Below are 24,328 nucleotides of genomic sequence, written 5' to 3' on the forward strand. Positions count from 1 at the left end.
AATTGATCTTCCAAGCTGCCTCATTCTCTTCCTCTTCTCTCATGCGATAACAATCAATTATGTTACGTGACAATGGTGGGAAATACCACCACATTGCTTCTACTATGGCCATTATTGTCTCTTCATCACTAAAGATTATCCTCTATCACTCTCCTCCCATCTTGACTATTATTACTGTCTCGTTCTCACCCTATCCACTTCACTCTCCACATCCTCTCCCCTTTAGCTCCTCTAATTGCTAGCTCTTTATCCGCCGAATATCCCCTTTTCTCAATCTCCTTTCAACTCCTCCTCCAACCATGTTTTCTTCTTCTTTTTTTTTTTTTGTATGAAACATCCTCGAACCATATTTTTTATCATTGCCTCATCCTCCCCATATCAACATCCTCCCCCACTACCCTATTTGACCTAATAAAACTACAATCATTATCAACTCCTGCTAGTATCAAAACTTGTAGGAGCTAGTATCAAAACTTTTGCTACATTTTTTCCTAATCTTTTGCCCTAAGGTTGCCATTTGGCTGCGCCGGCTTCGGGTGTAGCAAACTCCGACCCGGATTAGATATGATTTTGGATCTAAATTTTGTTCCACACATAACTCATCTAAGGATAGGACCAGTCCAGATTTGGGTCGTCAAGACCTATTAAGTGGTTCAGGCCAGGTTGGAGTATCTTGAGACCTGCATCATGCCAAATGTACAATGAGCTTGGGGCTAGGTTGGCAGAAATTATGTACATTTTTTTTTGGTACAGTAAGGCCCGGATGGATTAGGGGCGTGCACGGCTATATAGGGAATAATTTCTCCATTTGCGTAAATGAAGTCCACGTGTCAAAAACTAGCGAGGCAAACCGCGTCGCACCGTAACGTGAGGCCGAGCGGGATCTCGAGCCGTACGTAAACAGCCCCCAAGTGTTTAGACTTTAGACCGGTCTGGCGAGCAAGAACGAAGAGCAGACAGGATCGTTTTTTTCTTTCTTTCGTCCTCCCTCTCTCGAAGATTTGAACCCTCTCGATCTCTCCTCTTCCTACTCTCGGGGTCCCAAACCCCAAAGGAGATTCTCTTTTTAATCGCAAAAGGGCTCGGAAATGGATCACCAGTACAGCGGGGGAAGCTGGATGATGGTCCCGAGCCAAAGCTCCATGGCCCAAGATCTCCGCTCTCTCCAACCCCAATACGCCCAACAGCAGCCGCAGCAGCAGCAGCAGAGCCATCACCACCCCTCGCTGGCCTCGCACTTCCATCTTCTTCACGTACGTTTCCCACCTTCTAAAACCCTAGCCTTGTTTCTTTTTGAAATCACTATGAATCAAGCAGCTGATGACTTCAATCTCTTGTTTGATGAATGATGCTGATAGGAAATCAACATTTTGCTGGTTGGCTACTTCTAATCTTCTAAGATTATTCCCTTTATCTGATGAAATTTTTTACTTATATATAGAACTGACGGACGGTAACGGCCAAGGTTGTTTCTTTATAATTTCTGTCATGCAGTATCTAGCAATTCGATAGGTTTCTCCACGGATGATGAATGGTTTTGTTAGATTTGGGGGGAGTTGGTTGGATTTTTGGGTAGACATAGGTTTCTTTTAATTTCTCTAGGTTCTTGGAAAGCCACGAATCTGTCTTCTGTTGAATACGATTGTTTCTTTGGTCGCTAATTTTTGCTGATTTAGTTTCATTATCTTCGCATCTTGCAATTTGAATATTTAATATTATGTATGAATTATTTCCGTAGAATTTAATATTTGGTGGGAAATGGTCGTATTTTTTATTTTTTAAATAAGCTTTTCAAAATTCTAGAGAAGGAAGCCAGATTCTTTCTTCTACTGAATGTGATTGTTTTTTTTCATAATTCTGGCATGGATTGATTATGTACAACTGGTAACATAATCCTTGATGGTGATCAGGTATGAACAAGAGGAAAGGAAAACAGTAATTTGACCAATGGTATACTTGCTCTAAGCCCTTGTATTTTGGGTCCATATACATGGTCTTACTGTGTTAGATCTTATTTTTTGCTTGAGGATCTGACCAAATCTGGGGGTATTTCTTATTGATGTGAGGGAAGTGGAGAGGAAGAATATGAAATGAATGAGAAACTGGTTCCTTTATCAAGAGCAGAAAGGCAACTAAGCCTCCTAAGGAAAACCATAAGGCTGCACTCACTGATGCATGCAAATATATGATTGCTTATTATTAAGATTTATACATCGAGGAATGCCTTTTCAATTATGAATGTATCAGTTGTACATGCCCACTGTTCGCTTGATCAGGCTTGTCAGTTTTGATTATGATCATTTCTCTGTTATAATGATTATATTTTGGTGCACGACCATGTGGAAGAGGAGTTCTGTGTGTCCATGTCTTAAGCAATTAGCATCATATACTTATGGTTGAAGGACAGGTTAGTTTATCCTTATTTTATTTATAATTGTTATTTTTGCCATTATTTTATTTTGCAGTTAGTGGAAAGGTTAGCAGATGCAATTGAAAGTGGAACTCGCAATCAACATTTTGATGCACTGGTTAGAATCTCTCTCTCTCTCTCTCTCTCTCTCTCTCTCTCTCTCTCTCTCTTTCTCTCACTCACTTTCTATGTGTGTGTATGACACTTTTGAACATGCTTCAAAAATTATACTCAATTTAATGCTATTTTGCAGTTCTTTGGCATAAACTAGCGCTAGATTGTATAAGCATCCAGGCACTCCATTTTTGGATGCCATGTTTCCATCTATTTTTGGTTGCTCAAATGAATTTAGTTGCTAATCAGAAACTTGATCATGTTATCTGACAAAATGATCCCCCCCATTTCCACTCTTTGCAATTTAACATTTTGCTGTTTTGGCAAAATGCTTGGTGGAGTAATATCAATTCAACTTTTATGACAGGATGGACTGCTTGTAATTTTCATATATGTAAATATATGATTCAAGATTCAAGTGCTTATATATCAACTGTACTTTTTATTTTTTTGATTTAAATGCTAAAACATGAAGGATTTATTTATAACTTGATTTATACAAATTATTTTATATGAAGTCAGCTAAGAATTGTAAACCAAAGGTTTTATTTGTTATTTGAATTATATGGGGTTGTATGCAAGTATCCTCTTAAATATCAAAACATGAGAGCTTCTTTCATGTGAGGATTTATGAAAAATTCTTTAGTGAGAAGCTTAGAAACATGGGTAAACATGCAGACAGAACTCCTCACTAAGATAAGGGAGTCTGGTGTCAGATAATGGTATCTAGGTTAGTATCATATCTTGGAAGCTAATGATCTATTTGGTATGAATCTTATTTGAGAATAGATTTTGAGCTTAATCGTAGTTGGAAATGGGTTGTTAGCTTTGTTAGAATGTCAGTGGCACTGTCAAATGTATACCAGTTGAAGCAATTTGTTTCAATCTACTCCCAACCCATACAAAGATTACATTCTCTTGCAACAGCATAAAACTGGGAAGAGTTAGTTTGACATGGACATATGGCATCATTCAAAATTGGGATATTGTCTTACTGAAATATGCAATAAAGGAAAGAACTTAAATTCCAACGCCACGGTTGATCCACTGGAAATGGAAAATTTTCTGTTGCACCAAAATGCCTGTAACTTTGACCACTTTATTATTCATATTGTTAGTGGTATCGATAATCCATTGTTTAATGGCTTTACTATGTGCAGCTAAGCTAAAGAAGTCACCAGTGAAGTGGATTTTGGATTTAGGTTAAAGACTGAAATTGAAAGGAGGTCACTCTTCCGCTGCATTTTTTTTAATACTTTATTTTCTGGTTTTCATGAATGTATTTACACCCGTTTTAAATAATTAATTCATCCATTTTACCAAAAAAAAGAGGTGGTCACAACATAAAAAACTTGGATATTAATGTGAAGGCTAAGAAACCTTCATTATGGAGGAGTTTGTCAAGTTAGGAATGAGTATCAATAAAGAATTCACAAGTTGGCACAGATAGATGTGACAATGCTTGCCATTTATTTTTGTGTTTGTATAGTTTTATGGGTATTGATTTGTCAAAAATCAATTGCTGATCACCTTCAAGCAATGATCTCTTCAGATAAGAAAGAACTTACAAATCAAATGTGCTACATAGTTAAACTGTTTGATAGCCTGATTATTAAAATATCTGTACGACTTTACACATTATATGCACTTCTGTTCATCTAAGTTGCTTGTCTTATTTTAAAACAAAGATGGTTTATCCTTGTGCATGTGATGAAATTTGCAGTTGGAATTGATGTCTACCTCGTCATAGTAGTTTGCAATATACCAAGAGTTTTTATGCACGTATCTTTTAGATGATCTCTTGTGAAACTTGTCTGACTGCACTTGAATTTTTCATCTTTCCTCTGCTCATGCTCATGACTGTTAGCTATCGGTATATGAAATGTATGTAATATTTCATGTCCTTTTCAGGTTAGCGAATTGACTGCCCAATTTGAAAGATGCCAGCAATTGTTAAACTCTATTTCAGATACTATGAATACAAAGGGTGTGGTAAGTAAACCAATCATGATTTATTTGTGCCATTTTTAAGTGTACTAGAAAGAAAGCACGGGAGGAGTTTAGCTAAGTAGTTTTTGCTTTGGAATGGATGATGAACTAGGATTCACAAGCCTAGCTCTGTTTAGATGGAGTAGGCTGCCAGTTACAGTTGTAATAATTTATCATTATAGTGTGTCTAGCTAGATGGTGTAAATGGAGCTGGACATTTGGGTATCGTCTCTCTATCGGAAGTAGCTTTCCTCCTGTTAGGGTTGAGGGTTCAATCCTAAATTTGACGATCTACATATCGATCACCGTCCACCGCATCTAAGAGACCTAGCTAGACTACGGCCCCGTGTTTCTTTTGCATACCCTTTGCTTTCAGATTTTTCAGGCTACAAGCAGGCTGTTAGCTTACCATGCATGCTACATTAGATCCAAGGTCTCTCTCTCTCTCTCTCTCTCTCTCTCTCTCTCTCTCTCTTTGTGTGTATGTGCGTGCTTGCGTGCATGTGTGTTGGGCATATGCTGGATTATATACTTTAAATCTGGGAACTTCATACAGTTTGAAGATATTGTTGCTTGTATATGTTCCTTGTTCAATTCTTCGAGTTGACTATTTGGTGTTTATAATTTGTCACCAGACAGTTGAAGGACAAAAGCGTAAATCTGAGGAAACTATGCAACAGCTGAACCAAAGGAGGTCTGTTTTACCTTTTCACTATATCATTACCTGCAATATATGATAAATAGATGATTAACCTTATTTGCAATAATGTTTTGCTTGGATTCTTAAAACTTTAGCAGGGACCTGATCGCTAAATATAGGAGTTCTGTGGAAGAGCTGGTTAAGTCAGATAATGACAGATAATTTTAATTCATTTGTTATCTTTGCTACCACCAGCCAGGAAACTTGTAACTATTCCTTGTAAATCTTGATTTCTTGAGTTCTCATTAGGAAACGGCCATCTGAAAGCGATCTCATGACTTATTTCTTAGTGGCTAGTTTCTATGGACTTAAGTTATTTGATTATATGAGCTTTTGATCCCCTCCCCCTGTTTATGCTAAGCCTGCCGTCAAGTAGAAGTATCAAATATCTTTTTCTGAGAGAGGGAAGGAAGCAGCGTTTTTTTTTTTTTTTGCAATTCATCTGGTGGACGTGATCCTTTCTCTCCCATTTGATAATCCTGAGGATTACAGCTTGGCCAATTTGTTTGGCATTCTTCTACCTTTTCTTTTTTCGAGTATGTGCATTAGTTAATATGATCGATGAGATTATGTTAAGGATGGGATGAAGAAAGCGAATAGATTGGAGAAAGCGAATAGACTGGACTTATCAAATTTCGTATAATTAGTTTTGCAATGAGAGAGCTGTCGACCTGCCAATATATGAGCCGCTCCCTCGTCAAGCAACCCGAGCTGTGTGATGGAAACTAATTAAGTAGCTGAAAAAATTATTAAAGAGGTAGGGATGAGAGCAAAACATTCAGGTGTATCGAACATTACATGATGCAGAGAATGATGATAAATTTATTTGAGATGATCATTACATAAAAAAGCTCTTATTATATCTAGTTATAGATAATATTTAAATACAAAAGCTGGTTTTTTTTACAAAAAAAAAAAGAACGACAATTTATTTTGTTAGAATATCGAACAATGTACTTTCAAGAGCCAGCTTCTTTTAGTTGGATAGGGGTGAGACAAGGATACGGGCTGGGTAGAGATACTGAACACCTTGAGATGAAAGGGTGAAATAGAGGGGTTGAGAGAAAGGATTATAGCTTGAGTTGAGAGAAGGGTAGCATGGTGGAGATGTTGACCTCTATTTTTTTTAGAAAATTAAGAAATATTTTTTTAAATATCAAATTTTACAAGTTAATATTTATATACACATTTGTAGAATATTTATTTTGCTATTTTGCTTTTTTTTATTCTTATTTTTTTATATGGATCCATAACATTTAATGCTGTTAAAAAATTAATGGCTTCAAATTAAAATGACTAAAATATTTTTAATAGGTAGATGTGCAAAAAAAAAAAAGTGATCAAAAAAATAATTTCAAAATTTTATTTTATTTTTAATTAAAATAAATATTATTTTTATTAACGGTGTTAGAAAAATTGTTCTATTAGAAATATTTATTAAAAAATAGTATTTTTTTAATAAAAAATATAAAAATAAATATAAATTTTAAAAAGGTATCCAAATTTGTAGAAGTCAGGTAAAAGATTTTTTTTTTTTTTTTTTTTTGGGGGGGGGGGGGGGAGGGGATCGGGTGCTGTCCGAAAACAGTCCAAGGAGAACTCAGGCGAACACGTAGCATAGACACGTGGTTTTTCTAAGAAATAAAAAAAAGGGGCGCTGGCACTTCCCATTGCTTGACATTTGGTCCGTGCTGCTTTAATCGAGGCCTTCCAACCAGTGGTACCCGCGACGCGGCACCCTTCTCCTCCGTGTGCATCGACTGGCTAGATTGATCCGACGGCTATCTTCCCGGGATCAGAAATCCTCAAAAGCAATCATTGCATAATGAAAAACGGGAAAACAAATATAAGGCACGGTTTTTCTCTCCGGCGTCGCCCCTCTCTCTCTCTGATCGAATCCGTGGTACGCTTTTTCGCAGCGTCCTCTTCCTTCGTGGAACTTTCTTCTTTTTTATTTTTCAATTTCTTGCCGAAAATTTGCAATCATTTTTCGATGCCATTGTTGAATTTCGGCTCGTTGTGAGATATTTTACACTGCTGAGTCGGAAGAATCTGGTATCTAGATTGGTAGACCGGTTTGTTTCATAAGATCCGTTCGTTCGTTCGTTCGATTGAGCGAAGTAGCGTGAAGAGTATTGGGGTATTTTTATTTCCAACATTTTTTTTGGGGGAAAAATGGCATGAGTTACTGTTATCAGGGTAATAGTTGAAGTTCCAGTTGTTTTGTAGAATTTCTCCTTTTTTTTTTCTTTTCCCAACTTTGTGGATTAGATGGGCCAGTTACTTGTTCTCCGGTAAACAAAATGTTTGCTTGCTTGGTTTTTGTAATCAAGGCTATCCATAAACCTTTAAGTCTGTCTGGCTAAGTTTTGGCACCGAATTCAACTCATTTTCGAACTTTAATGTTTTAAATTTCAGGTCAGATATTTTTTTTGTTTGGGATTTGTAGCTGGTATGGCTTGTTTTTTTGTTTATTTTTGCACATGGAGTGAATCCGAAGCTGTTCTTCTGTGTAGATCTGGGGACGGGTGATCTCTGCTAATTCTTGAATGGCATAATTTCCGATGAAAAGCAGCCTACAATTGCAGATCTCGTTTAAATTTGTTGTCTTTTTTTTTTGGGTTCATGTACAAAATCTCTTTTCGATGTTGTGGGAAGTAGGAATATTTCAATCAAAAAAGTAAATGAAATCAATGGGCATTTTATTGAGTTTCAAATCCCCTTACTGTTATGTGTTAACAACTTTTCTATGATTCAGTTAAAAAAAATAGGTTTATGTTTCAGATTTAGGTTCCTTATATCTTTTGATGCACCTTTGGATTTCAATAACTTATTTGCAATAATAGGGCCACAGTTCTGTCTGCCAATTCTTTTATAAAATTATTAGTTAAAAAGAATAAGCGATTATGGGCTGCTGATTGTTTTTCTTTCTCTTGCTTTCAGGCTGTTAATCGAACATGGGCGTGGCAAAGAACAATACCGACATGGAGGAGGGAGCATTGGAGATTGGCATGGGTATATATATCTTGGCTTAAGTTCAGCATATATTGTTGTCTCTGTTGTCCTCATAGAATATAGCCCAAGATCTTGGATTGTTATGATCAAGTTTGAAGCTTTCTTGATAATGCATATGTGACAATCCCTACATTGCTCTCCTGTTTTTCTCAAATGGTCTTAATGTAATCAATGGACGATATACTTGATTTCAACCAAGTTTGATGTGAAACTTCCAAAACCTTTAAACCAATGGGCTTAGTTTTGTTACAGATCTAATTAAACATTAAATGGTTGGGGATAGAAGGATACCTTGATTGGGCACTTTTATTGTGCCCTTGCATTTGGGTCATTAGGATGACACACAGCTTTTATGGTGCCGTTGTGCTTAAGAAATTAGGATCTCACGTGGATGTTGTTCTGCCCTTCTGGTTAGGACATCAGGATCTCACATGGTATAACAGACTTACTTTCCCCCCCCACTAGATAGGAAATGATAGATATAAGCTATGTCATATGGATCCTTTAACTTACCCCACTGTATTTGTCCTGATAAGTAGATATGCGTATTGATATGAGTCCTCTTGTGTATAGGCTTGTAAGAAGAATTCCCAGAGTTAGAAGGAGTGGATACTTAAACATGTATCTGCACCTAATACTTGTATCTAAGTCCAGGCAACATAGGATTTAGGTATCACATAGCAATCCAATGGAATCGAATTTATCTGATGCCATAAACAAGTCAAGAAATTTAGAAACGACGAACTACCATCACCATGAGATTATTGATGACATGGGGATGATGCTTCTGCAGCTAATTTACAGATGCATGTCGCTTGTATTACATTTCATCCTCTGTGGTGAGTTATACCGCATGTTTCCTTAAACTTATGGTAGTATATTGATTCATAATTCTTACAATAGTAGGTTTCACTGTATGGAATTTAAAATGGATCTTTTTCTTCATGATGCAGAGTACAGGACTGTTTCTGGTGTTGCAGGTCCTCTGGTGATTTTAGAGAAAGTTAAGGTGAATAAATTTGTTACATTTAACCACCCAGTTTTACCACTGTAATTTGTGTAACATCATGGTTTTATGTTTTAGTTCCTGGATTTCCTCTTGAAGCCTCTTCTACCAAATGATTTCAGGGTCCTAAGTATCAAGAAATTGTTAATATACGATTAGGAGATGGCACAACTCGACGTGGTCAGGTTCTGGAAGTTGATGGAGAAAAAGCTGTTGTGCAGGTTTAATCTTGTTTTGCTCTGTTGATTTATATCAGTGATGTGTACATTTTGGCCATCAGAATGCTCATTGCTCTTCCATGTAGTTAGTGCCCTATGTAATTTCTGAGAAGCAGTGCTGACTTTGTGCAATGCTTAATAGTAATTGCTGAATTGTTTGGATGTTGTCTTCTGTTCAATAACCAAAGCACCCAGTAGTAGACACTCTGTTCTTCCCTCTCTCCATCTGAGTAACATATGAGGATGTTGGCTATTACTATTATTTGCTTATCTTGCTGCCACATGAGAGGAGCAAAAACTTATATCTTTCTTCTTACTTGCAGTTGATGTTTTCTTGCTCTTTTCATTGTATGAAAGATTCTGTTACACTCAGACAGTTAATTTGATAATCTTCACCTTTTCAGTTTTGTATAAATGCCTGCTAGGTTTCCTTTCCAAATCTTTTGTTTAAGTATTATATCTTTTTTCAAAGTAATGTTTATTTGATTGTCCCTTTTACCTGTATTTGCACACTGTTTTGATTGGCAGGTTTTCGAGGGAACTTCAGGCATCGATAACAAATATACTACTGTGCAATTTACAGGAGAGGTGTGGATCTTTTATTTGAATGTTATCCATTAATGTTTTTTTTCGTTCTCCACTATATATATATATATATATAGACCTATCAGTATAAGATCTACGGCTTGTCTTATGAGCAGAAATTTCAATATACAATTCTAATAAGTGACTCTGTGCTAATATGTTCTCAAATCCAATCTTAATCTTAGTACTGTTCATTTTTTGTGTCCCCGTGCATGTATCTGTGTGTTTGCACTTGCTTCTCTTGATCCCTTAAGATGCTTCATGGAGCCAAAACTTCAGTTTGATGCACATATAACACCATACGAGAATAGATGGCGATAAGAAATTGAAATTTAGAGGGAGGATTGTGAGAGAAGAATATTCTTGCATATGAGCAGAAAGTAAGACCATATAATGAAAAAGTTTCAGGAAGACAGCAAAGCAATGGACATAAATAAATTGTCGAGCCTATTAAACTGCTCTCTGCTTTAAGCAGCTTAAAAATGAACATTGATCCCTTCACGCTCACTATATTCTATATAAGCTTGTTATAGAAAATAATATTTTGTGCATATTCATCTCTTGTTTTTTATGCAGGTTTTGAAAACTCCTGTCTCAATGGATATGCTTGGACGGATTTTTAATGGTTCTGGAAAACCTATAGACAATGGCCCACCTATATTGCCCGAGGCATACTTGGATATCTCTGGTAAGTTATAGAGGAAGATGATGAAATTGCAAATTTCTGAGATTAGCTCTTTTGTGTTATTGTTTTGGTGCATTTCAGTATTTTTATGAGTTTATTGCAGGAAGTTCTATCAATCCCAGTGAGAGAACATATCCTGAGGAGATGATTCAGACTGGGATATCTACCATTGATGTCATGAACTCCATTGCTCGAGGGCAGAAGATCCCTCTTTTCTCTGCTGCCGGGCTTCCACATAATGAAATTGCAGCTCAGATTTGTCGTCAAGCTGGTCTCGTGAAGCGGTTGGAAAAATCTGATAATCTCTTGGAGGTATCGCAGAGATATCAATAGGTTCAATTAGCAAGTAATAAAAACTTTGTTCATGACTCGAAATGGTACTTTTTAGTTTTATGCTTTTTTAAGTTAATGAATTTTGTTCATGTTTGCATGCTACTATTATAATGAACATCTTATACTTAATTCATATCATGTTTCCTAAGTTCAATTAAATCCTTGAAAGTCAAGAACCTCAACAGATATATATGTTGCTATATTGGTATGCAACTTAGAAATGTATAGGAAAAGTGGTCTTTTCAAAAGCTTGTTGGAGAAGAATGCTTTTTCTTGGTAAGCATGTTATGGAAGCTACTTAATTGAGTTTCCTAACTGATGTGAACTGTATTTCACTACAATTGAAAGTTGTGACATTTTTATCTCTTCTTTTACCAATTTGTTTGGGCTTTAGAGTGTACATTTGATTCCAAGTATATGTTTGTCTATTGTGTAATATTTATATATAAATATGTTGTGCAATTGTATATTGTCATTATTTTTGTTTTATTTCGCTTATCCTGGCAGCTATGCTTCTGACAAATCCTTGCCAAATCATGCAAGTTTAGGAGCCTAGCCATTCCAAGCTGTGTGAAGCATGATGAGGGTGTGGCCCAATAATGGCATAGTTAAAATCCTTGTGAATCAGGGTAAAGTGAGAGGATATACACATAGAAATTAGGAGCCCAACAAATTTAGACATGAAGGGTCATAGTCTAGGAATGGTCCATGCAATATTTTGAGATCAATGGCTGAATCACCGGTTCAATTTTCAGAACAAACTCTGAAATATCATGCAAGTGCTCCTGCTATTTTTTTTCCTCCCTCAAGTTCTCTATAGATTGTAGTGCGTCCCTTTCTTAGAATCAAGATAGGACCATGATTTTCTGCTCCAGCTGATTAACAGTATTTGTTAGGGTTAATCATCTCATGCATGGAGGTAAATTTAAGCTTGGAGGACTGTGGAGATGTCTGCATCAGTTCGGGATCCATCTAATGTTGCCTTGTAAATATTGATGTTGGAAACAACAATTCTGGCCCTTTTTCTGATAATAATTAAAGACGAAGATTCATTAAAGTACTGGCACAATGGTTTTGGACCTTTTCTTTTCTTGAACTTCTTCCCTGTAAACATGAAATATCTAAATTTATTACTTTATGGACTAATCCATGTTGATTGCTTGTGTGTTCCATTCTCAGAAGAATGAGGGAGTGCAAGAGTTCTTACAGTTGGCCATTGAGAATTTCTTCCCGAAATCATTGTCTGTTGATACATGCATGCTGAACATCTTTTCCCTGAATTCAACAGGATGGCGAAGAAGACAATTTTGCTATTGTATTTGCAGCTATGGGAGTAAACATGGAAACAGCACAGTTTTTCAAACGTGATTTTGAAGAAAATGGTTCAATGGAGAGGGTGACCCTTTTTCTAAATCTGGTATCTTTGCTAAACCTTATGATATGTTGCATATCAAATTTTATATTCTTTTATTTGGCAAAATTTGGATATCATGTATAGTTGATAATGCTTAATATTTAGATAGTACTGATATCATTCTCCATGCAGGCTAATGACCCCACAATTGAGCGTATCATCACCCCTCGAATTGCACTTACTACGGCAGAATATCTAGCCTATGAATGTGGGAAACATGTCCTTGTTATCCTAACAGACATGAGCTCATATGCTGATGCACTTCGTGAGGTAAGGAAAATTGCATTTTCTTATTGATTGACATTTTTATAGACAGTTCGACGAGTGTGAATTTGACTGCTGCTGACTTTATCTTAAATACTTATTGTCTGGAGCCCTGCCTTAAGGCTCTATTGGTTGGTCCTCTGTCAAATTGGTGGTTTTACATGTTTCTTGCATAACCATGACTTTGAGATAATATGTAACAGGAACAATTTGGGACATATCATGCAATGCTTTCCCCTTTTTGATCATATTTGCTAATCTACAGTTAAGGTGCCTGGTTTCCTGATAAAAAGTATGGTTGCATTACTTGAATCTGTTTATACACAGCTCTATGCAGCTATCTATTTTGTTACTATTTCTGTGTCAAGTGCTCATATTTCAAGGTAAAGTTTGAAGTCATCTGTCATAAACCCTGAAGACAGCATCTTACAATTTAATGACTACATCTTAATAGTTTTATAATTCGTTGCCAAAATGTTTTGTCCCTTTGTTTCTTAAGTTTGTCTTCTCTCTTTGAAATTGTCTGAATTTATCAATATCCATTATATTTGTAACTCTGCATCTATATTGCTGTCATGTTAATTATGTCAAACACTTCTGCTGCTGAGTTTTTCCAGAGCAGTAAGCTTGCTTATGCAAGTTACCTTTTCTGTTTTCAGGTATCTGCTGCTCGAGAGGAGGTGCCAGGTAGACGTGGTTATCCTGGGTACATGTACACTGATCTGGCAACAATATATGAACGTGCTGGACGTATAGAAGGGAGAAAAGGGTCAATCACTCAAATACCAATCTTAACCATGCCGAATGATGGTAATATATGAATTCATATCCTTCTATGCATTGTGTCACTAAATCATGACAAAAAAGGAATAACAATCTTAACCATGCCAGATGTACTAATATATAAATTTGTATCCTTCTATGCATTGTGAAGGTAGATCATGACCTATTTGTGTTACATAATAATTTGGTAAACATTGGCTATTGGGTTTTTCTATCATGGGATATTGACAGTCTTTTCTCATCAAATTTTTATTTTTATTTTATTTATTTTTATTTTATTTATTTTTATTTTTTGTGGTGGTGCTGTTGGGAGAGGGGGCCAGTAGGAGGCGTTCCTTGTCTCGGAGGTCATAACATGTGGTTGGGTTGTAAATGCTTTTCGCTTAATGTTTCCCCATTGTCGAACAGATATCACACATCCAACTCCAGATCTTACTGGTTACATCACTGAGGGCCAAATTTATATTGACAGGCAACTCCACAATCGACAGGTATAATAATGCTAATTTTGTTTTGAGACCCTTTTTTTAATATAGTTTTACTCGTAAAAATTACTGGACTTGAAGCTACAAACACAGATGCTGTAGTTATTTCTCTAATTTCCATTTATTTGGGTGAATGATGCATCTGATGCAACGTATATGGAATGTAACTGCTTCTCATTAGATATCTGGAGTTGTTATTTGTTTGTTGTCTGATATATAAGTCATGTACCTGAAAGTTACCTTTTGCTTATATTAACAGATATACCCACCTATCAATGTCCTTCCATCTCTCTCACGTTTGATGAAGGTGAGCTTCTAAATACATGAAGGACGCCCTTTTGAATCAAAAGGAATAACACTGCACGGTCTAAATTAGGAGTTATGAGCAGTGATTAAACCAATTATAAGTCATCACCAGTGACTAGAGTGATTAAGTTATAAGTGATTTGGATTTCCTGGCAGAGTGCTATTGGTGAAGGCATGACCCGTCGTGATCATGCTGATGTGTCTAACCAGGTCAGTGAGCAAAAACTAATGCCCGTCTTACTGCTCTAAAGTGCTCCTAGGCATCTTATTTATTGTTCATTTTCCAGCTTTATGCCAATTATGCAATTGGAAAGGATGTTCAGGCAATGAAAGCAGTTGTTGGAGAGGAGGCACTCTCTTCTGAGGATCTGGTATCTCTCTCTTTCTCTCTCATATCCCCATGTGCATATATGTTTGTATAGTTGCCTTCTTGAGGAGACCTGTACCTCTCATAAACACACAAACTGGCGATCAGTTTATATCAATCTGAATGGTTTTTGATAACAATCATTGTATATACATGTGGTTTATGTTAGTCATGTCAGCCTAGTTTTTAATTTAATATACTGTTTAATGCAATCTATTTTGTTTTGGACTGTCTCTAAGTTGTAAAAGGTCAGTGTGTGAGCTAGTTCAACAACCTGATTAAATCCATCCATTGGACCCTGTAGACAAGACTGAATTGTTCAGATTGATGAATAATATTGCCAGTGATGACTACGAGTAATATAGGAGCTTATCTAAGGATTATTCAGTATTCTCTCCGTGTTTGTGTGCATGCATGCATGTGCATGTGATAGAGAACGTAGTAGGAACTCCCTTCTTTGATGGGCATGGTCTCTGTGTGTGTGTGTGTGTGTGTGTCTATATATCCATATACATACATGCATACATACATACGTACATATATATCTATGTATGTATGATGTGTGTGTTATAATATTTATATTTATATACATAAGTATCTTTCTCTTTTAAGCATGTAAAAATAGATTCTAAATTTTAGAACCCACGTACCTGTGTATTTTCAGGCATGCACCTACATCAAAATAGGTGTGTTCCCTATCTTATTGAATGTAGTAATCTTGCTCATCAATTTGTTGAAAATACAGTTGTACCTTGAGTTCTTGGACAAGTTTGAAAGGAAGTTTGTTACTCAAGGAGCATATGATACTCGCAATATCTTCCAATCACTTGATCTTGCATGGACACTTCTACGCATCTTTCCTCGTGAGCTTCTCCATCGCATTCCTGCAAAGACCTTGGATCAGTATTACAGCCGAGACTTTGCTCACTAACATGCCTATGTATTGCATGCTTGCAAATGTTATTGAAATCTAGCATGAATAAGTTGATGGGCAAATGAGCCCTAAACTCGGTCTTTTTGCTACTTAGGTGAGGTCTATTCTTTTGCAGCGGAAAGTTCAAAGTGTTAGTGATGTTTATGTCGCTCGAGTAATTTCTGTAATTTATGCTGAAGACATCAAAAATATCATACGATTTATTGTCTTTATGCTTGCATGTATGACCAACTTGTGGATTGATTTTTGTAGATAAAGTAGTCATTCAATATTCCCATGTGCGTGCAATCTGCTTACAGATATAACCGTGGGTTAAATTTGTTTTTATGCTAAGCTTGCAGGGGGCTGTTTGTATGCCTGCGATTTGATTGCTTGCGATTTAAATACAGGCTGCTGTTAGACATGCTGCAACTGAAATTACAGTTGCAAAAATTGTTTCTCTTTGGTTGTCTATAATTAAAATTTGCAAATACAACTGCATCTATTTAGTTATATCATGTTGAAAGAGATATAGTAACCCTACAGACGATCTGATAAGTTTACCTTCTTAAAAACAACAAACTGTTGCTTTTCTATTGTTGTATAATATTGTTGGATTATTATAAAAATAATATTACTGAATATTATCAATTCTTATAAAAAATACCCATAGTAATTATATCACTATAAAATAATTTGATAGTACATTAATTAGATTATATTATTATAGTCATAAATTTATATATTATATATTATATTAATTATATATTATAATAATGCATCTATATCAATATTAACTAAAATAATTAATATATATTTATTATGCTAGATTATATAATATTAACTTTTAGTAGTTGGAGAGTGGTCAGATGACTCCTTCAAGCATTGCTTTTAATTAATAAATATTGAGGTTGGAACTATGAGCAATTTTGCCCGTAGTTCCAATTACAAGTTCTGGGCCTTTTTTTCTTGTAGTTTACATGCAGTATGCAATTACAATTACAGGCATCCAAATATATTTTGGACATCTACAGTTCAATTGCAGCTTTTGCAACTGCAACCTACCTAATTGCAGGCAAATAAACAGTCCCTGAATATGAAGCAAAACTAGCAGTGTGAGGAGAAGTGCTTAGGATCAATGCATTGAGGATACTCTAGCTCTATGCATTTTGCATAGGCATGAAGAGATCCAGTACTATGTAGTGGGGGCTATAAAGGGAAATCTACTTCAACATCTAGGCCAAAAATTTGAGTTCATTATATCCTTCTGCTCATCTATATGAGATGCATATTTGTTTTGTTGCTTTGCTGTTTAGTTACAAGGCTTACTTAGAAAGCTAGAAAACCATCGTTGAATAGATTTTGGTGATTATGAGATACCTTCTAAGTGAATGTTAAGTGGAAAAAATCATGTATTTAAGTCATAGAGAAGTCTACTTTTCATCAACTGGATGAGAAGTTTGTTATGCCAATAAAAGCTTGGTGTCTGTATAACCCTGAAGAGAATTAATGCATGTATATTTGAATGTGGGCAAGTTTTTTTTTCAGATGTGATGCATATTACCAGATATGCTGAATGTTTTGCACAAGATCCATGCGCTAGTTTTACTGCCTTTCTTGCACCAATGAACACTGCCAACCTCTGAGGAAATTTAATGCTTCATGAGCAACTCAGTTCTTGATTTTGATGAGGGTAATAAGGCGTTGGTGCGCGTGGCAATAAGGACTCACAATTACAACATACGCTGAAAGTTTTGTACAAGATCCAGATGCCAACTTTCTCACTTTTCTGGCAGGAATGAAAACTGCCAACCTCACAGGAAATTTGATGCTTAAACGCGCCATTCGATTCTGGATACTGGTGCAATAAAGGGTTGGTGTGCAATTAGGGTTTGGTATCATTGACAAGAATCAAAGAGATGCAAATGATGCCAAGTTGGATGTCTGTGTTGAATACCAATGATCTAGATTTAAATTCCATCAGCAAGATTTATTTAGACGTTTTTATTCTAATATTAAAAGAAAAAAACAGAAAGAGAGCAGTTTGAAGAGATTTATAATTTATAAAGAAGTTGGAATAACAGGAGATGCAGATAATGCCAATTTGTAAACTGATTGGATGTCAGCATCGTGTACAAATAATTTAGAATTATTCTTTTTACATAAATATTCTTTTAAAAATTTAAATTTATGTAAATATTTTTTTTAAAATTTATATTTATTTCTCTACCTCGATAAAAAACTGTTTTTTTTTTCCTTCATCGCGGTTGCTTTATAAATGTTTCTCTTTGCACATTTATCCATTAAAAATATTTTAGTCATTTTAATTTAAAACCATTAAGTTTTTACGATGTTAGATGGCGTGAGTGCATATAAAAAATAAGAATAAAAAGATAAAATAGCAAAATAAGTGTTTTACGAGAATATATAAATAAATATCAATTTAAGAAGAATATTTATATAAAATTTAATATTTAAAAAAATATTTATAAAAAAAACTTTAGGATTAAATTGAAATTGTATCCGGTAAGATTTATTTAGGTTATTCTATTCTAAAAAAAAAAGAAAAAGAAAGAGAAGTTCCAATCACGTTCTTCCAAATTTCGTAGGCACGCACCGCGCGGGTTTATCATGTGAGATGATCCCGGCTCCCTCTGATCGAGCGTGCCGTTTTTACTTCACCGCTTCGCACGCGACACGCTCTCCTTCTCTCCGATATTTTCCGGCCACTCTCTCCATCTTTCTGGTCACGCGTCGAACACCACGATGCTGTCGCTCGCCCGAAAGCTCTCAACTCGAAGGCCAACCAAGCTTGCCCTGCACCCTTTCTATTTCATCTCTCCACCCTCAGGCTCTCAGTCAAACCACACCTCCTCTTCCTCTCCTCCCCCACCGTCACCACCCCATAAACCCCACCAGAACCCTCCTCTCCTCGCCATCCTCCGTCCCTTCTCCTCCTCCTCCCCCCAGCCTCCAACCGCATCCTCCCATACCCTACCTCCCCTCTCCGCCCTCCGCGGCGGCTGCTACGACGAGGACTCCGGTGACCCCCCTCCTCCCCCGCTCCCCCTCTGCCCCGGCTGCGGGGTGCACATGCAGGACTCCGACCCCTCCCTTCCGGGCTACTTCTCCCGACCTTCCCCCAAATCCCCCGACTACCACGCCCCTCTCGACCGCCGCCGCCTTCTCGCCCCCGACGACCCCCACACATCCATCTCCCTTAAATCCGGCCTCCTTCCCCTCCAACAGGACAACCCCATCTCGCCGGAACCAAACCCTAGCCCGGAAACGAAGCCCCTCGTCTGCGCTCGATGCCATTCCCTTCGCCACTACGGCCGCGTCAAGCACCCCGCTGCGGAGAACCTCCTCCCGGATTTCGATTTCGACCGCATGGTCGGCCCCAAGATGGTCTCCCCCTCCGGCCCCCGCTCCGTCGTCCTCGTGGTCGTCGACGCCGCCGACTTCGACGGCTCTTTTCCCCGCAAGGTCGCCCGCCTCGTCTCCGCCTCCATCGACCAGAACTCGCGGGCATGGAAGGAGGGGAAGCCCGCCAACGTGCCCCGGGTTGTGCTCGTGGCTACCAAGATCGACCTGCTGCCCTCCTCGGTATCGCCGGAGACGCTTGACGACTGGGTCCGGAAGAGGGCCCGGGTGGGGGGAGCCAACAAGCTGGCCGGGGTGCATTTGGTGAGCGCGGTGAGGAATTGGGGGTTGAGGAATCTGGTGGACCATGTGGCGGAGCTGGCCGGTAGCCGGGGGAATGTGTGGGCCGTCGGGGCTCAGAATGCCGGCAAGTCTACATTGATCAATGCGATGGGTAGGTGTGTCGGGGGTAAATTGAGCCACTTGACGGAGGCTCCTGTTCCGGGAACTACGCTGGGGATCGTGAGGGTGGAGGGGGTTCTTAGCGGGCAGGCAAAGCTGTTTGACACGCCGGGGATTTTGCATCCATACCAGATTATAACGAGGTTGACGAGGGAGGAGCAGAAGCTGGTGCATATAAGCAAAGAAATGAGACCAAGAACTTACCGAATCATGGTTAGTTTTTACTTCTTTTTGCAAAGCGGTAGATGGAGTCTGGTTTGGTGGTGTTTCACTTCTATTGCTGAATGCTAGTTGAGTTGGAACTTTTGCCTCTGAAGAAAATTGGATGCACCCACTTTTAAGACAATCAAAGTTTAAGATTTCAAGAAATTTTTGCATGTGGCTTTAGTTCAATGTGTTCTGCTCAATTTTAAGCTACAAGGGACATCAAATTTGATAACTTTTAGGTGTTCTTTTTCATAACAGGCCTAAAGTATGGAATGTTTTGAGCAAATTGTTTCCTTTGAGACAATAGATTATTTCCATGTTAGTGAGGCCACACACATTATAGAGATTTTGGTAGAGGAAATGCTCAGCAGGAAACTTGCAAGTTGGAGCTATTTATGCTTATTAAGGATCTGATGTTCAACCAGTATGCATACTCATCAATTTTTAAGATCCCACTCTTTTCCATGCTTAGTTGATTAGTATTCAAATTTCAGTATAATTTCTTATGGCGAGTTGGAAGGGGAGAAGGATCTAAGAGAGTTTATTTGGTGGACAATGAATTGAACGAAAGGCTTAAGATAAAGACATGAGAAAGAAATGAATGCACTGCTTGGATAATGGATTTCAGGAGACTGCTATTGAAAATGGGCTCCTAGGGAGAAATTACTAGCAGAAAATATTGCAAAGGCTGAGTTAACAGGGTGTTATTAGATCAATTACAATCATTTCAGATGAGATCCTTTTGTCACGCCCTCAATTTCCTCTTTTCTCTCTCTATTTTATGCTTCTCATGGGACATCCTTCCATAGAACTTTTCTTTCTGTCCTTTCTTGCCATCTTGGTTTCTCTTCTTACTTTGCCACCTTGTGGATCCTAAATTCGGCAGCCATAGGTTAGGTTATATCTTTGATATCATAAGTTGGAGAATCCTTTGCTTTCATCATTATGTCAACTTTTTTGCTGCTAGCATATGTAAGGATCTTTCTTTTCTATTTGTTGTTATCTTGAACACCATTTAATGTGGAAACAAAATTGTTATGTAATTATAGTAACCCCTTTTGTGTGGGTTGGATTGTCATCCTCATGTAACCAAGAAAATTAAATTTAATCTATTGCGATGAGAAATAAACTGCTGAGGAAAGATACCGATTAACGTGTTTTTGGAATGCAATGCAGGCTATTTTCACATGCCTATGATGGTTTCTGCAGTGAAAAAACAACAAATTGTGCATGCACAACTTTTGAGCAAGTGGTACTGCCTAAAAAAAAAATTGGCATGCTGTTCCGCGGTTGTGGGTAGGAAGTGTGTGGTGTGGGCTATTTACTCTGAAATAGCTTAGGATATATATCGTACGGAAAAGATGGAACATTCTGATATGAAAGTCCAAAATTTATGCTTTGCTTACATTTTGGTATCCTCTGCTATGAAGTATTATTTTTTTTGCCAGCATCAATTTACTGAAACCATGTCCATCAACAAATGACACCAAATCTGTCTCCAAAACTCAAAACACTGTTGAATTGCTCAATCATGACCTGGTTTCCTGCGATCTGTTCATTCTTCTGATCCTTTCACTGTGTTTGAAGAATTTGATTGCACCTGATTTTGTTCTCTTTTGGCTGGAGATGCTGGTAGTAAGCAAGAAGTATAAATCAATTTTGGATGGGCTGGAGGTTGATACTGCTTGCAAGATAGGAGCAGGGTTTCTTGGGTTTTCAGAGTACCATCTTAGTTTTGAGGTTAGAATTGTTACCAAATGAATTCCTCAAAGCTGACACTACTCTTTGCCTTCTACTTTCATACATAAAAGACCTGCTTGATTGTTGTTATTGCAGTTTGAGTTCGGATACTTGACCACTGTCGGATGTGGCTTTTTCCTTAGTGATAATCAAGGGTACTTTTACCATACCAACCGGGCTAGGCATTTAAACTTTAGTTGCGATGAAGGTTGGAAGCTAGTATGAAATGACTCTTCTGAGGTATGAGTCCTTGATGTATGCAAAGGGTTGTTATGATGCTAGTGGAGAAACATGACTTTTTCCCTGTTTTTCCTGTGTCAAAACATCCAATGCAGCAGAGCATTAGCATTAAATTGTTTTTCATCCTTACATAGCTAAGAAACTTAAAATAAACTGCTTAAAAGAGCTAGGCAATGCCTGTACAATGATATTCACAAGTTAGGTGTTTGAGAATTATCTGGCAGGGTTGAGAAGTTTGGAATTTGGAAGAAAAACCGCTGATCGTTTCTTGGGATCTGTTCATTCTTTTGATCATTTTACTGTATTTTAAGGATTTCACTGCAACAAATTGTGTCCTTTTGGTTGGATGGGATGTTTATACTAAGTGGGAAGTATAAATTGGTTTTGGATGGCTTGGAGTTCTTCACTGCTTGCAACATGGGAATAGGTTTATTTAGGCTTTCGAGAGGATAGTCTTAATTTTGAGGTCAGAAGTTTTACCAAATGAATCATTATGATTGTCAAAAGTGACACTACCTTCTGGCTTCGACTTTCATTATGAGAACCAGATTTGTTGTTATTATTGCAGTTGCACTTCTTGAGACAGCCACTGTGGAATTGTTCTCCTTTGTGATTAGGATGGGTGCCTTTACCACTAAAGCAGCCAGGAAGGGTGCTTAAACTAATTAGTGAAAAAGAAGGAAGCTACTATAAAATGACTGGTTTTGGATGACTTTTACACACAAACAGAAACATCTTTATTGATTTGATGGAAATCAAATATAAGATGAAAAAGTTGGGGAGGGGGGGGGGGGGGGGGGGGTTTGTTTGGTTTCTTTTAGGGGATGGCCATATGCATACAAGGGATTGTGATGCTAGTGGAGAACTATGACTTCCTTTCCAGTTTTTATGCGACAAAACATGCAGTGCAGCCTAGTGTTAGCGTTAAATAAAGAAACAATTCTTGTTAAGACAGTCATGCTACTTTAATGCTTCAAGGTGAATCCCTTACTATGTAGAATGTACAAGGGTAGGAAACCTTCTGCGGAGAATTCAACCCTATCATTTTGCGCCTGGGTAGTTCATCCTGTGTAGAGGAGAAACAGGAATTGGGCTCTTTAAAACTTGAAACTTCATTACCTCTGTACCTCCTCCAGAATAATTGTATGTTTTGGATTCTACCTTTCTCAACCATGGGCTAGAGGAGATCCTCGGCTCTTATCTATTCACTTCGTTGCTGACAGGTGGGTCATTCTGTACATCTTGGTGGGCTCATGAGGCTAGATGTCGAGGAATCATCAGTAGAGACTATTTATGTCACTGTATGGGCATCGCCACTTCTTCCGCTTCACATGGGGAAGACAGAGAATGCATCTGCAATGATAGAAGATCACTTTGGTCGACAACTCCAGGTACTTTTCACTTAGTTGTTGTTCTTGCCATATAGAAACTTCTTTCAGATATATGATCAAAATGTCTGCTAGTGCTGTTTAAGTCACAGGAATGATCTGATGATTTTATTCAAATTATAACTGCAGCCACCTATTGGTGAGAGACGGGCCAGTGAACTTGGAAAGTGGGTGAGAAAGGAGTTTAATGTTAAAGGGCACAGTTGGGATGCGAGTTCTGTTGATATAGCAGCTGCTGGTCTTGGTTGGTTTGCCATTGGACTGAAGGGAGAGGCCGTTTTAGGTGTGTGGACATATGATGGGATTGATGTTGTATCCCGTGACTCATTGATCTCTAAAAGAGCACTGATCTTTGAAGAAGCAGGATTTACGGCTTCGAAGATTGTTTCTCAGGCTGACAGTGTGCGAAATAAGCTGAAACACAACAAAGCTGAGAAGAAAAAGCATGCTAATAAAGCGGGACCAGCAAATGACTCATCATCCGTATGTGAAGCAGCTATGGGTGCTTAATTGTCGTTTAGCAGTAGAGTTATAGAATGATAGTTGGATAAACAAACAGCTGCCCATTTATCTTAAGGAAGTTTTGCTGAATCTGATGGTGGGATCATAAGAGAGGAATTCGCTTATGATCATCGGTATTGGTTTTTGAAGTGAAGAGGTTGAATAGATGAATACGTTTCTTGTAACTCATCAAAATATATCAGCATTAAATATTCGTTGTAAGCCTTTTGATATCTTCCATATCTATCCATGTTGTATAGGAACATTAATTTATAAGAAATTTCCTAGAGTTAAGAATGAATAAGACCCTTTTTTTTCAGAATATTTATAAGCTATTGCAATTATCATCAAAAAAGTTAGCGGGTGAAGTTTGTGTCTCTTATTAATTGCAGTGCTTATGATTGCAGAGAGCTAAGCAGCGAGGGGCAGAGGATTAGCTCAAATGAATGTTAATTATTGAAACTTCTCTCCCTTTTATTTTATCTGAAGAGGGTCCAGGTTCCTACCAGAGTGGTCAAGGTTCTACCCGAACTCACTGGGCCAACGGGCTTGGGCGAGCCCATCATATGGACTTTCTTAATGAACCTCGTTTACGCTAATGCTTCTGCTTGTTTGTCTCAAAGAATGTTAAGGGCCTTCCCTCGGCTTTTATCCGAACAAAAAAAAAGGAAAAAAAAAACGGAGAAAAAAAGACTGGTGTAGTCTTGAGCATGACTTATGTCCTGTTTAACTTTCCGTTTATTTGTATCTTTCTTTCTTTACAGCACGATTTCGCTTCTTATGCTACGCTTCTTGCTGGATTGTTTTGATTTCTGATGCCTTTTTTTTAAAAAATATGTA

At 37.7% G+C, this 24,328-nt stretch overlaps 3 protein-coding genes across 10 annotated transcripts; all 3 read left to right on the forward strand.

Moving 5' to 3' along the window:
* The first annotated feature begins 894 nt into the window (after window positions 1–894).
* LOC103721511 (mediator of RNA polymerase II transcription subunit 9) lies at window positions 895–5,553 on the forward strand. Of its 4 annotated transcripts, none has more exons than XM_088705074.2 (6): window positions 895–1,253; window positions 2,466–2,528; window positions 4,436–4,516; window positions 4,890–4,946; window positions 5,149–5,207; window positions 5,309–5,553. In XM_088705074.2, the coding sequence occupies exons 1-6, from the start codon at window positions 1,089–1,091 to the stop codon at window positions 5,373–5,375; spliced, it is 492 nt and encodes a 163-aa protein (XP_088561200.1). In that variant the 5' UTR covers window positions 895–1,088; the 3' UTR covers window positions 5,376–5,553. The 4 variants fall into 4 exon arrangements, with proteins under 4 accessions (XP_088561200.1, XP_088561201.1, XP_038987180.2 ...); XM_088705075.2 differs by having other exon boundaries at window positions 5,312–5,553; XM_039131252.3 differs by lacking the exon at window positions 4,890–4,946.
* Window positions 5,554–6,882: 1,329 nt separating this feature from the next.
* LOC103720190 (V-type proton ATPase subunit B 2-like) lies at window positions 6,883–17,712 on the forward strand. 4 transcript variants are annotated; one of them, XM_039131254.3, is made up of 15 exons: window positions 6,883–7,116; window positions 8,157–8,228; window positions 9,182–9,237; window positions 9,357–9,455; window positions 9,981–10,040; window positions 10,614–10,725; window positions 10,826–11,034; window positions 12,344–12,472; window positions 12,602–12,739; window positions 13,393–13,543; window positions 13,925–14,007; window positions 14,261–14,308; window positions 14,464–14,517; window positions 14,595–14,678; window positions 15,420–15,820. In XM_039131254.3, exons 2-15 carry the CDS (start codon window positions 8,171–8,173, stop codon window positions 15,603–15,605), a joined length of 1,467 nt encoding a protein of 488 aa, XP_038987182.1. In that variant the 5' UTR covers window positions 6,883–7,116; window positions 8,157–8,170; the 3' UTR covers window positions 15,606–15,820. The 4 variants fall into 4 exon arrangements, with proteins under 4 accessions (XP_038987182.1, XP_038987184.1, XP_038987183.1 ...); XM_039131256.3 differs by lacking the exon at window positions 15,420–15,820 and adding an exon at window positions 17,136–17,712 and having other exon boundaries at window positions 6,940–7,116; XM_039131255.3 differs by having other exon boundaries at window positions 7,088–7,353.
* Window positions 17,713–18,214: 502 nt separating this feature from the next.
* LOC103721520 (P-loop containing nucleoside triphosphate hydrolases superfamily protein) lies at window positions 18,215–23,955 on the forward strand. 2 transcript variants are annotated; one of them, XR_015969117.2, is made up of 4 exons: window positions 18,215–19,625; window positions 22,823–22,990; window positions 23,117–23,706; window positions 23,896–23,955. XR_015969117.2 is itself a non-coding variant. In XM_008811775.6 (3 exons), exons 1-3 carry the CDS (start codon window positions 18,354–18,356, stop codon window positions 23,495–23,497), a joined length of 1,821 nt encoding a protein of 606 aa, XP_008809997.5. In that variant the 5' UTR covers window positions 18,215–18,353; the 3' UTR covers window positions 23,498–23,810. The 2 variants fall into 2 exon arrangements, 1 of the variants encoding a protein (XP_008809997.5); XM_008811775.6 differs by lacking the exon at window positions 23,896–23,955 and having other exon boundaries at window positions 23,117–23,810.
* The last annotated feature ends 373 nt before the right edge of the window (window positions 23,956–24,328 follow it).

This window comes from Phoenix dactylifera, chromosome 9 (assembly GCF_051530095.1).
Source record: "Phoenix dactylifera cultivar Ajwa chromosome 9, Ajwa_hap1_PhDact_Kaust_v1.1, whole genome shotgun sequence".
NCBI classification, from domain to species: Eukaryota; Viridiplantae; Streptophyta; class Magnoliopsida; order Arecales; family Arecaceae; genus Phoenix; species Phoenix dactylifera.